Raw genomic sequence first — 15,820 nt, 5'->3', positions numbered from 1 at the left:
CATCAAAGGGATATACCCCCTTTCATCCTTCATTCCAATCACGCGTAAACCATGTGATATTTTCCCGCCTTTTCCAAAACTTCTACTCTCATGATACTGTCCAGACAATACCAGCAGTGAACTAGATAAAACGCAGAAAAAAAAGCATGCCAGGTGTAGTAATATTTGGAACTATTTCACGATAAGCGACATAACAGCACAAGACGCTTCATACCAGCCCGGTATGCAAAGAAGAGCCATTGTTGACATCATCTTTGGTTTTATTACCGAGAATCGTGATAGACAAATAACTATTTTGAGGACCATTGTTTATTTCATATAGTTAATAAATTTGTTAATTTAAAGGAGCTAAATCGCTAATATTTTGGACCTAGAAATTGGCACAAATGGGTAGCAACACATATAATAATGTAATATGAATTTATATAAACTGTTTTACATTCAATCGTGTCCGTTTTACTGTGAATTGTCATCAGTTATGTTCGGCGAAATACGCCAGAAGTCTCAACCGCAAGTCAGTTTCTAGCGTCTAGTTATTCCAGTCAACACCGATATTATTTATTGCGCATGCTCTCCAAATAAGAACACGATATCACCGTTTGACATGACTTGTGGAATATGTCTAGCCTCATTCTTTGAGCACCTTGTAACAAATGGCGCTGAAACGCATTATGGTACACGATTCGTGTACCAATGATAATTTGTTTATTTTGTCTTAAATATTGGATATCAGAAGCCCATCTTTTCCAGGTAAGATCACAACACCAATGCTGATTTAAATTGCAAAAAAATTCGTGTTTCCAATGACGAAGATTTTGGATGATATTGAGTTACGGACTTAGCTACTTTAAATAAAAAATTCAATAGCCTAATTAGGTATGGTTCTAGTTTATGATCAGCACACATTGAAAACAGTTCGAAGAGGGGTCTCCGCGATGTACTGACTGTGTTCTCCAATTCTATGATTTTGAACATCATGCAATTGGCTTATTTCCTATTCCAATCAAAAGGTTTATCGGGTGGACTGTTGTACGTTAATGTCTCTCTGCACATGCGCAGAAATGACATTCTCAAAAAGTGTGCGGTGAATAGGATTTAAAAAATAACGGAGAACGGTAAGGATTTTGTGCTGTTTAATCTGTCTTTTTACAGCCCCTACGAGAGTCTTGTATTACCGGTACGTCTAAATAGCAACGCGCACGGCAACCGAAACTTTTATTTCTGTTACCGTAACGCGTGGCTATTTATATAACGGAGACCTGTAAGGATTTGTTTCTGTTTATTCTTTCATTTTTACGTCTCCTACGAGAGTCTTGTATTACCGGTACGCCTAAATAGCAACGCGCACGTGTGCGTGGCCATTTAGATGCACCGTGTGTCAAGCAAAATAATGATTTGTTCACAACTCGGATAGTATTTTAAAGGTAATTACCGAGTCGTTTTGAACAGATATCGGCAGCTCAAGTATCGGCAAAATGGCCGATTTCTCCCGATAGGCCACGTATCGGCCAATTAACGATGTTCAAACAGATTATCGGAACATCACTACACGTAGTAGTTTTTAAAAATATATTTACCTAAATTTATGAGCCTTGATACTTATTTCTAAAATAGACCCTTCAAACCGTGGGTGTTATGGCATTTCTTGAATGAAGTGAACTACAACGTTATAAATAGATGATTGTAAACCTTTTTTGAGAGATATGCTTTAATCTTGTAAATCTGAATCGTGACTATAACACGTACAAGCAATCACAGATCGCATCTCTCAAATACTAGTTTTTGATTTGTGCCCCATTGGGCCTACGTTTCATTGTTAAGTGGCATCTGTCGGTTGTTGTTGATGTCGGTAAACATGTCCAGATTATATTTATGCCCAAAATTTCAGCTGCATTATGTCTCACCAGCACGTCCTACCAAATCAGTTTCATCGTGTCTCTGTATATTACCCCGAAGAATAAATTAAATTAATATTAATTATTGAATAATAATAACACGTTTTATTTATATTAAAGATACATTCCCGCGTACAAACTCGGTGATTTGATGATAGATTTGGCCTAAAAATATATATACTATTCAAAAAAAGTAGGGGATATTTGATTTTTAAGTGTTATTAAAGTCACCTAATGAAACTGACGAAGAAACAAATGACAAAATGAAATGAAGTTCACATTCATCGATTTATTCCAAATGATCATTAGACTAAGTAAGGCACAGACTGACCATTATAAGGGTAAAATGATACCCGGGGTCAAACAGCAAAGTTACCACAGCATCACAACCAAGTCAGTAACGGGTAAATCCTCCTCTGTTTGCCAAACAAGCATTGATCCGACGTGGCATACTCCTAATGAGACGTCTAAGGTCATTTTGGTCCAGATTGTCCCATTCCTGTTGCAACGCAGCAGCAAGTTCTTGGACATTGGCAGGACGTTGTTGACGTTGACGTAACCTCTGTCCAAGCATGTCCCAGACATGCTCGATGGGGGAGAGGTCGGGACTCAGTGCTGGCCAAGGTAATGTGGTGATGTTCTGTTGTTGGAGGTAACCTGTAACGATCCTGGCCCTGTGACATCTTGCGTTGTCATCCTGGAAGATGAAACGGCGGCCATGACGTCGTGCGAACGGCACAACATGGACTGCCAAGATGTTGTCCCGGTAGTACTGGCCTGTAACACGCCCTGCAACAACATGTAAAGCCGTTCTTCCAGCAACAGTGATGCCTTCCCACACCATAACAGAACCACCCCCAAATCGATCATGTCTGATGACGTTAACGTCTTGGAAGCGCTCGTTTCGACGACGCCACACCCTCCTACGTCTGTCCAAAAAATCAACAGTGAACCTTGACTCATCTGAAAACATCACATTGCTCCAGCGTCGATTATCCCAGTGTTGACGATCCCTACAACAACGACGTCTTGCCTGAATGTGATGATCTCTCAAACAAGGGATCACACGAGGACGTCGGGCGCGAAGGTGACCCCTATGCAGTCGATTCCGAATCGTCTGGCCACTCACTCTCACACCAGTGTCTGTTTGAAGACGAGCGCTGATCTGATTTGCTGTGATGACACGATTTCTCATGGCCAAGGTACGGATAAATCGATCCTGGGCTTGAGTTGTCGACCTGAGCGTGGTCTGTCCTGTACAGATTGTGTATCACGGTATCTGGACCATAGCCTGCTTATGACAGACTGAGAAACATTCATCGTCCGCGCCACAACCGCCTGTGTTGTGCCGATCTGTAGCATGCCAAGGGCACGTAACCTTTCATTTTGGGTAAGCCGACGCATATCAAAATTTGTTTTCTGGTCACTAAAACAATTAAACTGATGTTTCCACCCTGGAATTCAATGCCACAATGACTGTAACATTCAAAGTCAGAGTCGTGCAAATCTTGGGTTGGACCCCCATGATGATCCCAAGCATCACCTGCATTCCATGCGGTAGCTATTGGTGCGTTTGGGCGTCACATGTAACTGGAAATGTTTCTTCTGTTAGGTTCTATAGTGACTTTTTTCGTAGTCATTTGCATATTTTAGTATTATGCCCCCAAAATCAAATATCCCCTACTTTTTTTGAATAGTATATATTCAAACTAATTAATTTATCATAAATTTGCTTCAAATCCTTCTCAAAACATTGTAATTGTCAAGGAATATCCTTGCTATAAAAAATCGATCAAAAGAGGTCATTTTGTGTCACGTGACTTACGGGTGCGATGTCGGGGGAGAATTCATTGCATACACAAGACGATGTTGTCTTTAATCGCTGACTATTTATTACAAATGAAATGAAATGAAATGAAATGGAGTTTAACGTCCTACTGTTCTGCTCCTAACCTGGGCTAATGAAGACGGGCATACGCCATACAGTGTGCTATGAGGGAAATTTTGCCCGGACAGCGGCACTACGGCCTACTCTTATATCGAATTCCAACTGTCAAGGGATCTTTTACGTGCACGCCAATGTGTACACGGGACCTCGGTTTTTCGTCCCATCCGAACGACTAGACAGCTTTCCTTGTCAGCCCCTCCGTCCTGCATCACTGACAAGGGAGAACCACGCCGGAAAATCTGGATGAACTTTCTCGGCCAATGCAGGGATCGAACACCCGACCTCCAGGCTAGCTATTTATTACAAATATCGAAACCTAATTAAATTCTCGGATTATCCACTGCCCGCGTCTTTTTCCGTGATATTTTATCTCAGAAAGTGTTGTACGTCTAACTCTTCATAAAGTTTATCAACATGTACATCAAGCGCTCAATCTCCGCGTGCAACCATTTGACGTCACGCGTGCAGATACTCCTAATCGTCGGGCTGTCGATTAGGGGAACCCTGACATTTTTGTCCTGTTTTTCAGGGAATCCAGTATTTTCTAGTAAGATTGGATACCTCTACTTTCCATATATACCAAAACTGCCATACTTTTATTGGAAATAACCACCCGATAAATACTTTTCTGGGAACCTATCTTTAACATATGCATAAAAATGTTTCAATTTTTCTTTGTTGCAGTGCGATTACGATCATCATCGAATGACATTGAATTTACTGATGCCGTGTTAAAGGCTGATGCTATAAGTGATTGTGGAACTGGTATTTTTGATGTAAATTCAGCGTATTTATACCAGCCCCGAAACTGTCCCCAGATTATTATGACAGAAAATAAACAACCCATGAATACAGTATCATTTAAATGGACAGCACCAAATTGTGGCTGTGTAACATTTAGGTAGTATAATAGAAAAATATTTGTTTGGGTATTCAGAAAATAATATAATTACGTGTTTCAGACCTTCGGTCGAAACACATATTGTTTTCGTAATGGTTTTTATTATTACACGTATTGTGTTCGTTAATGTTTTTATTACGTGTTTCTGACTTTCGGTCGAAATGCATATTGTTTCTGTAAGTGGTTTTTTTTTATATATATATTTTTAGGGGGGGGGATTTAGTCAGTATGTGCAGTCAAAACTGTACATGGTGAAAACATTCTGCCAACGTAGATATGGTTGGCCTCCGTGGATCTATTAATTAAATATAAATTGGGTCAGTTTAGACGAACAGAAAGTGTTTTACGGATGGGACAAAAGAGTAACCTCAGATTGCCCATATCTCGGTTATTTCTCAACGGATCTTCTTCGGGTTTTCATCTTTTGATTCTTTGGACGATTCCAGATGGGCCCTGACTGACGTTTTTTTGAAATTCGGAAGTTCACTCGATTAATATAGACTTTTTTTTGTTTTCAGCCTACTTCAAATGGCAACAATTCTTAGGGAGCCGATTTTTTAATTTCAATTTTGGTTATTTCCGCTTTAATTCATGATGTAACTTGATTGTTGACGTGACAAAGCGTGACCCGACGTGATCTGACGTACCGAAACACCTCAGTACTCCTTCGGAGTTCTAGTTTATTATTATAATACAATAATTAAGCCATGCTTAAAACGCCGTTTTTTGTCCGGGCAAAATTGCCAACCCCAAGCCCCCCTACCCCTACCCATCTTGCTTGCATCTCACAAGTAACTATAGAAGTAGAAATTACGTTTTGATCAAAATCGCTGATGTAGTATGTTGACGAAATGTTAATCCCCGTTCCAGACCTCAACATTTTAAACAATATTATTTATGAGTTTATTTGTACAGGGCAACTGTTATAAGAAATGGTGAGACCTATTATTATGATGATGATAAAGTTACTGATGGTAAACTAGTTAGAACCGTTTGTCCACATGGTAAGTTTACTTAAAGGAACAAATCTCTGCGATAGAATAGAGAACTGGTGGGGTTAGTTTAGAATTCATAAACAAATGCATGCTCCAGTCAGTTCGTATTTCCCCAAATACAGGACATAGGCAATGCTGAATTATCATTATAACTCACGATTCAAAATAAATAACACAGGCAATGCTGAATTATTAATATAACTCACGATTCAAAAGTGCTCGGGATTTTTGATACAATGTAAGAAACTTTGGTTTGACACATTGCATCTTTGTGGGAGGTGAACACTGAACGAATCATGTTTCTTTTTCATCTGAGTGTTCTGTTTCGTTTCACTTCTAGACAGCCACCTTGTGTACCCGCAAAATTAATAAAGTATAAGCATGCTTGTCCCAGAATGACACAATTATTTTATTGTGGAAGTGAAACTCTATTTACATGCATTCTGATTACTATACATTTTTTTTTACTTGTCTAAAGGTGAGCGGCATGTGGAAAAATTACGAATAGAAGTTAATACTACACCATCTACATCTCTACTTTCTTATCCTCAATTATCGAAGGTAAATATTCAAATTTTGGATCAATTTTAATTTGTCAAACGCTCTTCCTTGCCACAAAACTTTCTAAATTGGGAACATATTTTTTATACACCCACCTTTTGAGTAGAAGTTAATACTACACCATCTACATCTCTACTTTCTTATCCCCAATTATCCATGGTAAATATTCAAATTTTGGATCAATTTTAATTTGTCAAACGCTCTTCCTTGCCACAAAACTTTCTAAATTTTGAACATGTTTTTTATACACCCACTTTTTGAGTGGAAGTATAATATCGTCACCATATTCCGTCAGTCCGCCCGACTGCATTTTTAATATTGTTGTACACGCTGTAAGAATTTTTGAGAATTGCGTTTGTTAAGTTGATAGGATTTTTCGGCTCACCTATATCGATTTTAGCATAAAACGCAGGTCAGAAATTTTAAGATTTTTTAAAGATAAAGATGCGGGTATTCTTGGTTTCTCGAGGCTCTGGGGGAAATCTTTCGAAGTTTTGAGCCAAGTATCAATTTTTGCAGTTAGTGCTTTATTGACCACCTTGCTTCATCCCGTCACAAAGCTAATTGTCGACGTAGTTTAGTTGTCAAGACATTGCTATGTTTTTACATTCCATTATCCATATACATTTTCAGTTAAATCGAGCTGACAGATTAAATCTGTTGTGTAAAATCACCCAGACATTCACCATTAATGAAATATTACAGCGCCCTATGTTTTTAGAACGTAGAGCTTTACAGAATACAACCCTGGTCGAATTATTTAACATAGAATTAGCTCTTGAACAAAGACGAGCAGATGTAGTTAAATGCTGTAAAGAGGTAACTTACTGTATTATTTATAATGTAATATGGATGCTGATAATAGTTTTGAACATAGACAATCAGTGATCGAATTAATCAGGGGCCGGTTGCTCAAAGCTCCGTTAACGTTTAACAACTCGTTAACATTGAGTTAATGGATCATTATCTTTAACGGAGAGAAAGTCTCTTGCTGGAAGCCCCGTTAGCTTGGTGTTGGCCATTATGTTTAACGATGGCATTAGTGGGCTGTCAGTCGAAGTATACCCTTAGCAAATTACCAATGTAATTTTCTATAGAACATTCTAGAGGGATGGGCGATGGGGGGGGGGGAGGGGGCTATTCCATTTTCTATGGGATGAAATTCTATAGTATTCTACAGAATTTTGGGGGCCTGAAGGAAATAATAGCCCCAAACATTCTACAGTTTCTGTAGTGCAAATCCCATAATTTGTCCTGAAGATTTATGATAAAATTTGTAAAAGAAAAAATAAATTATTCTATAGTTTTGTTATAGTGTTTTCTGTACTAAATTCTACAGTTAATCAAGTTTTGCGAACAGACTGCACAGTTGTTCCACTGTCTTAAGTTTTCTTGTATATACTAACTTGTATGATGTTGTTAAATACATGTACATGTGTATTGAATTTAAAAATTTCAAATTCAGCCAATGAACAGTCTTTTCTTGGATTAACTTCAATCAGTCCGTAAACTAACGGATAATGAAACTGACTTTCCAGTTAGCAACTGGCACCAGGACGATAAAGGTAAACTCGCCAATTTGATCGAGTTTGCCTTCAATTCCAAAATTCCATTTATTATTCGCATAATAAATGGGGTTTGGCGAAAAATAAGCCGGAATCTAAAATACAGCGTCATCTCGTGATGTGGTGTTTTAAGAAAAAAATCTAGGTAATTTAAGCCGTTGTTTTAAAAAATAGATTTTCATTACTATGTTTCAGTCTGTTTCGGAGAAGGCAACGTGCTTCAGTGACGTGAGAAGGCATCGTATAGATCAATTTTGTGGAGACGGCTATCCAAGTATACCATTTACTACCTCAAAAGATAATTACATGAGAAAACGAGAAGCTGAATGTTGTTGGAAATTAGGTAATTCTATTTCATATTTATTCTAACATGTTTGTCCATTTGTTTCCTATCTAAATTCACCAATAATGGCTAGAATGTTGAATTGATAAATGCATACGATTGATATAAATAAAGAAGTCCCAGGAATATAGTGCAATTATTTCATTCATCTGTTCAGGTGAATCTAGATATCGATGCTTCAACAAGTCGGATGATGTGGAAACACCACTTCGAACTAAATATTACTCAATGGATTTTTCGTTAGATGAATCCGATCCTATTAACGATATTGCTGATTACCCCACAGAAATAAACAGTATTGAAGAGGTAGGCTACCATGTTTATTTGGATCGAAGACACAGCTGCTTTTTTAAAAATTAAATTGAAATGCCTACAGACACTAATTAAAATGACCAGACCTCTTTGCTTTGACTATAAAGTAAAAGTGTTGATTTCATTAAATTTGATATGCTGGTTTGTGTAGTAAAATGAGTATCTGTTAAAATTCAAAATTTTAAGTACACGGAGTCAATGTTGAAAATCCTTATTTTAGTTTCGTTTTAATTTCAAATCTTTTCAGAAAAATAAGACAATATTATTTGACGTCGACGATAGCCATAACACAGCTATAAAGACATCCAATCATCCAACTACCTTATCTGCATTCACCACCGGTCCACAAACATTACAAGCTAGTCGCATTCCGTTACTAAGAAAAGCTAGTCGTCCTCCTCAAACAACATATCTACCAATATCAGCAGAGATAAAACCCAGACAAGGAGACATGGCACCCGCATATCTACCGAGGCAATCAAACACAAAAAAAACACCTATTAAATCATCAGTAGAAATAACAGTTCAAAGTAAGTTATATTGTTTCATATCAATATCATTGTTTCCCAGTTAAACTTTCCCAATACCATCGTAGTCATTAAGAGATCATCCTCGGTATCCCCAGTGGTCTCATTCCTGAGTGGTCTCATACCACTAACCCCTGGATTAATCGGGGGGGGGGGGGACGTTTTCAAGTTATCCGCCCTGAATGATTGTACTATTACTCTCGACCAATCCCATAAATCGTTAATTACAAAGGAAGTTGGCAAAGGGAAGTAACTGTCATCGGGTAAAGTAAGCAAAACGCAAGGGCTTCCTTTCAAGAGATAAGGTTAGAAATTAGAACGGTAACGCCATATTCTTATCTGGAGAGCATGCACAATAAATACTATCGGTATAGACTGGAATAACCAGACGCTAGAGATTGCCATTCGATTGAGACTTCTGACGTATTTCGCCGAACATAACTGATTAGAAATTACAGTAAAACAGAAACGATTGAATGTAAATCAGTTTATATACATTCATATTACATTATTATATGCGTTGCGACCTGTTTGTGTCAATTTTAGGTCTCCAGTATTAGAGATTTAGCTCCTTTAAATATAAATGAATTCGAAATATATACATTATTTGGACACAGCTCAAACAAGGACCAAAGCTGTTTTTAGCCCCCCCCCCTTCCTTTTCCCCCCTTTTGCATGACAATCTTTCTTGACATTTTGGTGTAGAATTGAAGAAAAGGGTTTGAATATACATTTTCTGCCAGGTTTTGGTGAATATTCATGAATTTGAGGCGGAAGGATACAAGAGTTAAGAGGTTGGCTAGATTAAAATGTAGGGCGGAAAATTGCATGTTTATTTGTCTCATCTTCCAGCTTGTGTATCTCAAGGTTTTCATGATGAACCCCATACGTGCTTTTGGGCAAGAGGTTGCCACAACTCGCTCCATCTGTGGTAGAAAGCGTTCTACCCAACGAAAATTTGGGAAAAAGTTAGAGCCGATCAATGGGGTAATCATTGGTGATCTGTGGCCATTTACATAAATGGACATGAATATGGTTATTTACCCTTATAAAAACGAACGCGAAACCACTGGTTTGTAAACTGTTTTGAGATTGGTTCGTAGACTTTAGCTACAATCAAGACCAGGGCAGATGATTTGATTTGAACAACACTGTCCTCTTAAAGATAGCTACTTTAGGGCATTTAAAGGCCAGATTTTAGAATTTATTCACCACAAAGATTAGTCCTATTTATTGGGGCAGCTAAGTGTCAAAATCTTTCAAATCTGGATACCATCACTAAAAATTGCAAGGTGGTCCGCTTTCAAAATGGGCGCCATTTTCCAATATGGCTTCTAATTTCGGCTTTTTGCAGATAATTTTACCCACTTCACCGATTGAGAAGATTTTTTATGCAACAAATTTTCCTGTGGACGTATTATGTTGTCGCTTATGTCCGTCCGTCCGATTTTTATGCAACTTAAAATATATGTCCCACATATCTCAGATAGGTTATGTTTTGGTGCGCAGCGGATCGCCACTTCCTGGGTTATGACATCCTACCTTCTACCTGTAACTGTGAAATCAATCTGAACGACAGACTCACCCTACTTGCAGAGAAGTGAAAAAGAAAAGCCAGCTACCATTTAATTTTCGTACGTTAGTTACACTACAGTGCTGGAGTTTGGGACTATAATCGCCGAACACCGCGGAAAAACACTCTATTTCACGGAGGAATCTTGGAGAATCGCTAGCGAAACGGCAGCTAGCCAAATCTTCGCGAAATAGGGTGTTTCGCGGTGAATTATGGGGTTTCGCGGTGAAACACGGCGAATCGCTTGAGTGCCGATATCATCCCGATGTAAGCATGTTGACGAAAAATGTAATTTATTTAAGTTGAATACAAGATATGTTAACCGTTGGCGAGGCAGCTACGGTCGTATTTCTAACACACTGTACATGTATAACGTGGTGCCACAATGTACGTGTATGCAAACAATGAATAACTTACAATTTTTTAAACGTATCATTTAATCTTATTGGCTGCAATCAAATCCAAACTTTAAATTATATTCGATGAGATTTTACACATAACTTCATTACTCGCAGCTTCAGTTAATCTAAATCAACCATTCATAAATCACAGTGCCATACATGTAAATCACTTCGCAATGCGGTTAACCGTACGTCACGTGGTCAGAAACGCGCGAAAACATGAGATGTTGGGTTCGACACGGGGACTATATATTCTTACGCTGTGTTACTTGGCGAAAAGTATTTAGCAAATCTTGACTGTCACCGGTATATGATAATAATGTATTATGACGTATTAAAATAATATGGGTGGGAGGGGGTACACTGCGAAAGTCACAAAAGTGACAAATAGAACTTGCAACGGGAGTCGAAAGCGCTTTCAAATCAGACATAAGAAGCTCGTACTTACCGCAAAAATGAAATGAACGCGACACAAGTCTCCGATGTCAGAGAATATTAGTAAAGTATAACCGCTATCAAATCCACACAAAAATCCAAGGCACTCATTTTATTTTTGAAAAGAATAACTGTAGGCTCGATAGAAGAGCCTATTCTTCATGAACCCCAAACCAATGGTAACTGTCAACTTGTATGTTGTCATTCTCGTGCAGATTTGTTTGAATAACAGAAATGTCCTGTGTATCAAGATCAAAGAATAAAATCGCACGTAGCCACTCTTTGTTGTTTTTATGCGAATTCAATTAATCTAAAAGGGGCTCCGGCGCAAATTAAGGAATTATTTTGGAGCCAATATTAACCATCGCTAATTTTTTAAATCATGGGATAAAGTCAATTAACAAACAATATGGGTCTACTTTATTACAAAAACATTGGTGAACTTACCATTTTGTCTAAAATCATAACGCTAATCAACAAACAATACTATTGTTCTTTATTACAAAAACATCGGTGAACTATATTGTTTTTGTACATATTGTATTTATTTATTTGTTTGTACTATATGTTATACCTGATGAGTCTTTGGCTTAAAGGAATAAAGAATTTGAACTCGAACCAATCGCTGTCGGGATGGCGAGCCAAGCTAGTTGATTATTAGGTAAATAAAACAATATAAACAACCAATGAGTGAAAGTGATCTATTCTAATCAATTAAATAATATGCAAGTCAAGTACCGGTATTACCTTAACCGTGGACGTATTTGCTTGTGGAAGGGTTAACGGACACTAAACTTACAAATATTAAATCATCGCCGTATTGGCACTGACTGACGGCACTTCGTGCACGGACTGTTGAATTCTCGTTTAATTTATTGTGTTAATTTCACTATTGTTTAAAATGTAAACAAAATCTTATCTCGAGTACGTAGTACCGTATATCGAGCTAGTCTAGTAAGTAGTAGGCTAGGTTAATCCAAACTAAAACGAAAGTCCTTATTTTGTATTAATAACATTGGCTTCTGGTAGACTGGATTGTCATCTAAGGGATTATATTTTCTTTACGCGGTCTATTTATAGAACAGTAAAACGATTGTAAATATTGGCGCGATAAAAATTTAATTATAAGTCCAAGCTATTGTTGATAGAAAATAATAATGATTTACGTGTATCATAGATAATATTAAGTAACAATAGAATGAAAATACTGTTTGTTGTTTTTCGAGTTTTAGGTCATTATTACTTATTTTATGCATATTTTTGGTATGAACTTTTTGGGACCAGTAAAATCTCATTCGGTCCAGCAATAGTTGGAATAATACTTGCCCAAATGTCCAGTAAAAAAAATATCATTTCGCATGGACTGCAGGGTACATGTATATGCAGTAGGAAATCGACAAGTTGGACGTACAAAAGAATGGAATCATTCAGAAAGTGTACTCAAAATAAGTAAATTATAACGGGGTGAAGACGAGAATTAACACACTCGTGGATATTGTATAAATATATGAGGCGCATGTAATGTACACGTATGTGTGTGTGAAATGGCTTTATTCAATATCTGCTCCCACCGAAATGAATTGGGTGACATAAAGTAGATGTATATTGTCAAAGCGGATATTATTCGCCGAGTAAAACAGCGTAAGAATATACATGTAGTCCCAATCTTTTGGCGCGTTTCTGACCACGTAACATACCGTTAAGCGACCCGCGGAGTGATTTACTGTACGTGCTGTATGGATGATTGATTTAGATTAACCAAAGCTGCGAGTAATGAAGTAATGTGTAAAAGCTCATCGTATATAATTTAAAGTTTGGATTTGATAGCAGCCCCAAATTGACGGATTACATCTAAGTTATAAACGAAGATGAATTGATATGTTTAAAAAATTGTAAGTTGTTCATAGTTTGCATACATTTTGTCCGGCGTTATGTATGTATAAAGTGCGTTGGAGAAAAAATCCTAACCGATACAGAATGCCGATAAATGTCTTCCCGAGATTACCTTACTCATTTGTTATTCAAACCTGCCTGTACATTATACATGTACACGTTTCCCGGGAGCATTACTATATTACAACTCCTTTAATTTATTATACACAATATTAGTTCGACCCTAGCTTAAGGTAGGCTCGCGAATTCCTTGCGGGAAGCACGGCAAAACACGATGTATTCTTATCGAAACACGGTAAATTCCTAAAGAAACACGGCGAATTCCTAGAGAAACACGGTGAATTCCTAGCAAATCTTAGAGAAAAATCGTCGCGGAATCAAGCGAAATTTCACCGTGAAATCTAAGAGAATTCTGAGAGTTTTTTTTTACCGTGTAGCGGCGATTTCGGTCCAAAAAATTTGGGAGGAACTGTACGTACGCTGTGAAATATGTACGAAGGTTGTTGAACCCTCAAGAGGCCACAATTGTATGGAAGGGTATCGCTGCCAATATTAAATGCTCTGCTAAAAAAAAATTTCCAGTAATGATCAAGTCAAAATACCTCTAAGGGCAAAGTTAAATGTGAAGCGTCAAATTTAATATGTCAAATATTTTTTTTTAAATGTTTTTTTTTTTTTTTTTTTTTTTTGACTTGTCTATATTTTACATTTCCCTTGTTATATTTTACATTTACGTGACTTATTAACATATACTGAAAGAGGTCGAGATCAACCTGGCACATTATAAGCCAGCACACTATAAGATATTTACCACACGATATTGACTCAATATTATTGAGGCAGTCAACATGGCAAACTATAAGAAATTCGCTGGACGACAGTGCCAGCAATGAAACCATGTGATTGGTATGGCTAAACCGAGCCTTCGATAAATAAGATGAATTGAAAGTATAGTCTATATTTAGTAATTAGGTTACTGTTGGACAGCGATACATTTCTTTCGACAAAACAAAGAGGATTTTTTTTTTGCTCTAAAGTACGTAGTTATGAATGTGCCAGGAAATACTTGATAGATTCAAATAGCCATAGAAACATGTTTTCCAGTGATGTATAACATGATAACTGGAATTTCGTATTAAGACCCGTATTTTAAGATTGTAAACACTCGTCCCCCCCTCCGGCATCCCCCCTCTAAATTTTAGTACAGGCTAATTAACTTTAATCCATTATCGGTATTAGGACTTTGTACATTTCAATTTTTAAATATAATCAATGGAAGAGACATTTTAGCAGTCGACCATCTTGAAAATGGCCGCCATCTGCGATTTTCGAGTGGCTAATGGGATTTTTCAAAAGAGTAGTCCCCAAGGAGTATTTATACCACTGTTGATACTTGTATCCACATTTGAACGATTTCACTGTTCTTATGTAGTTAGCTGCTGCACTAATTGTGGATATTGAACGTCCGCGTTATTGTTCTTATTTAAATTGCTAATATGAAAAAAATATGACAAGAAAGGTGACAAGATACGAGTTTAATTGGGAGTTTACCTTTATTTCAGCACTGGCGCAAAAGTTATGGAAATCCAGTTTACGACTGGCATGTTGTCAACAAGGCCAAATATATGCGGAAAAATCACACCAACAAGATTTCTGGAAAGGTTGTCGTTTGGCAGCTAAAGATTTCCGAGAGATAGTAAGGCGCGGGAAACGCATATGTGCAAATAGTTTTCAGAAATGCTGCTTTGAGCAACATTTAACGTAAGTACGACAATCTTATTTATTAGGTTATAAATACTGAAGAATATGTCTGATAATATGAAATGTTAAATAGATCATATAAAACAAACTGTAAACACAGATATATTCGTTTTATTAGTTTTGAAGTAAACAAAAGTCCTACATTTGTTTTTCTTCTTTTGATTTCAGAATAATTACGGACCAACGAACGTAATAAACCCATTTCCTGACAGATTTAAAAATCTCAAAAGTTTGAAATCGTTTTATCACTACTTAAAGAGCCAATCCCGATAATAATTTAGAGAGTAAAACTGCTTGATTTTGTGTTAAAATCCTCTACCTTAGGGCCGAGCAACTAACTCAATATATGTGATACGTTTTCAAACAACTTAACTCCATCAGTCTTAATCTGGAAACGGAGACCGGAGTCCCAAGCTGTATTATGGATGTCCGGATAAAACCTTTTATTTTATAAAAAATAACGTGTAGATGAAATTTAGCTTTCGTTATTAAGTACAGCACATGGGTCATTCACTGTATAGACCTCTAAAGGAACGGGAGTCGATTATCAAGTCAGCCAACGGAAAAATTGACCCGAAATCTTAAAAAGGATAAGCAATTTTGACGTTCACGTCCAAAAGACTCAATATTTTGAGCTGAAATTTTTAGGGAGGGTAAATACACCATTCATCTAAATTTCATACATACTCGGACTTTTATTTTTGAGACTG

At 37.2% G+C, this 15,820-nt stretch overlaps 1 protein-coding gene across 1 annotated transcript in view; it reads left to right on the top strand.

Annotated features, from left to right (window-relative positions):
- The window catches only part of LOC126811299 (uncharacterized), a 105,067-nt gene that overhangs the window by 85,477 nt on the left and 3,770 nt on the right, over nucleotides 1–15,820 (top strand). Inside the window, exons 2-9 of the mRNA XM_056099129.1 lie at nucleotides 4,528–4,744; nucleotides 5,660–5,748; nucleotides 6,218–6,300; nucleotides 6,934–7,119; nucleotides 8,061–8,208; nucleotides 8,366–8,514; nucleotides 8,768–9,050; nucleotides 14,912–15,110. Of these exons, the coding sequence (XP_055955104.1) occupies nucleotides 4,528–4,744; nucleotides 5,660–5,748; nucleotides 6,218–6,300; nucleotides 6,934–7,119; nucleotides 8,061–8,208; nucleotides 8,366–8,514; nucleotides 8,768–9,050; nucleotides 14,912–15,110 (1,354 nt within the window). The remainder of the gene's footprint in view (nucleotides 1–4,527; nucleotides 4,745–5,659; nucleotides 5,749–6,217; nucleotides 6,301–6,933; nucleotides 7,120–8,060; nucleotides 8,209–8,365; nucleotides 8,515–8,767; nucleotides 9,051–14,911; nucleotides 15,111–15,820) is intronic.

This window comes from Patella vulgata, chromosome 2 (assembly GCF_932274485.2).
Source record: "Patella vulgata chromosome 2, xgPatVulg1.2, whole genome shotgun sequence".
NCBI classification, from domain to species: domain Eukaryota; kingdom Metazoa; phylum Mollusca; class Gastropoda; family Patellidae; genus Patella; species Patella vulgata.
The sequence above is the reverse complement of the archived record's forward strand: the minus strand, read 5'-3'. Positions and strand labels throughout refer to the sequence as shown.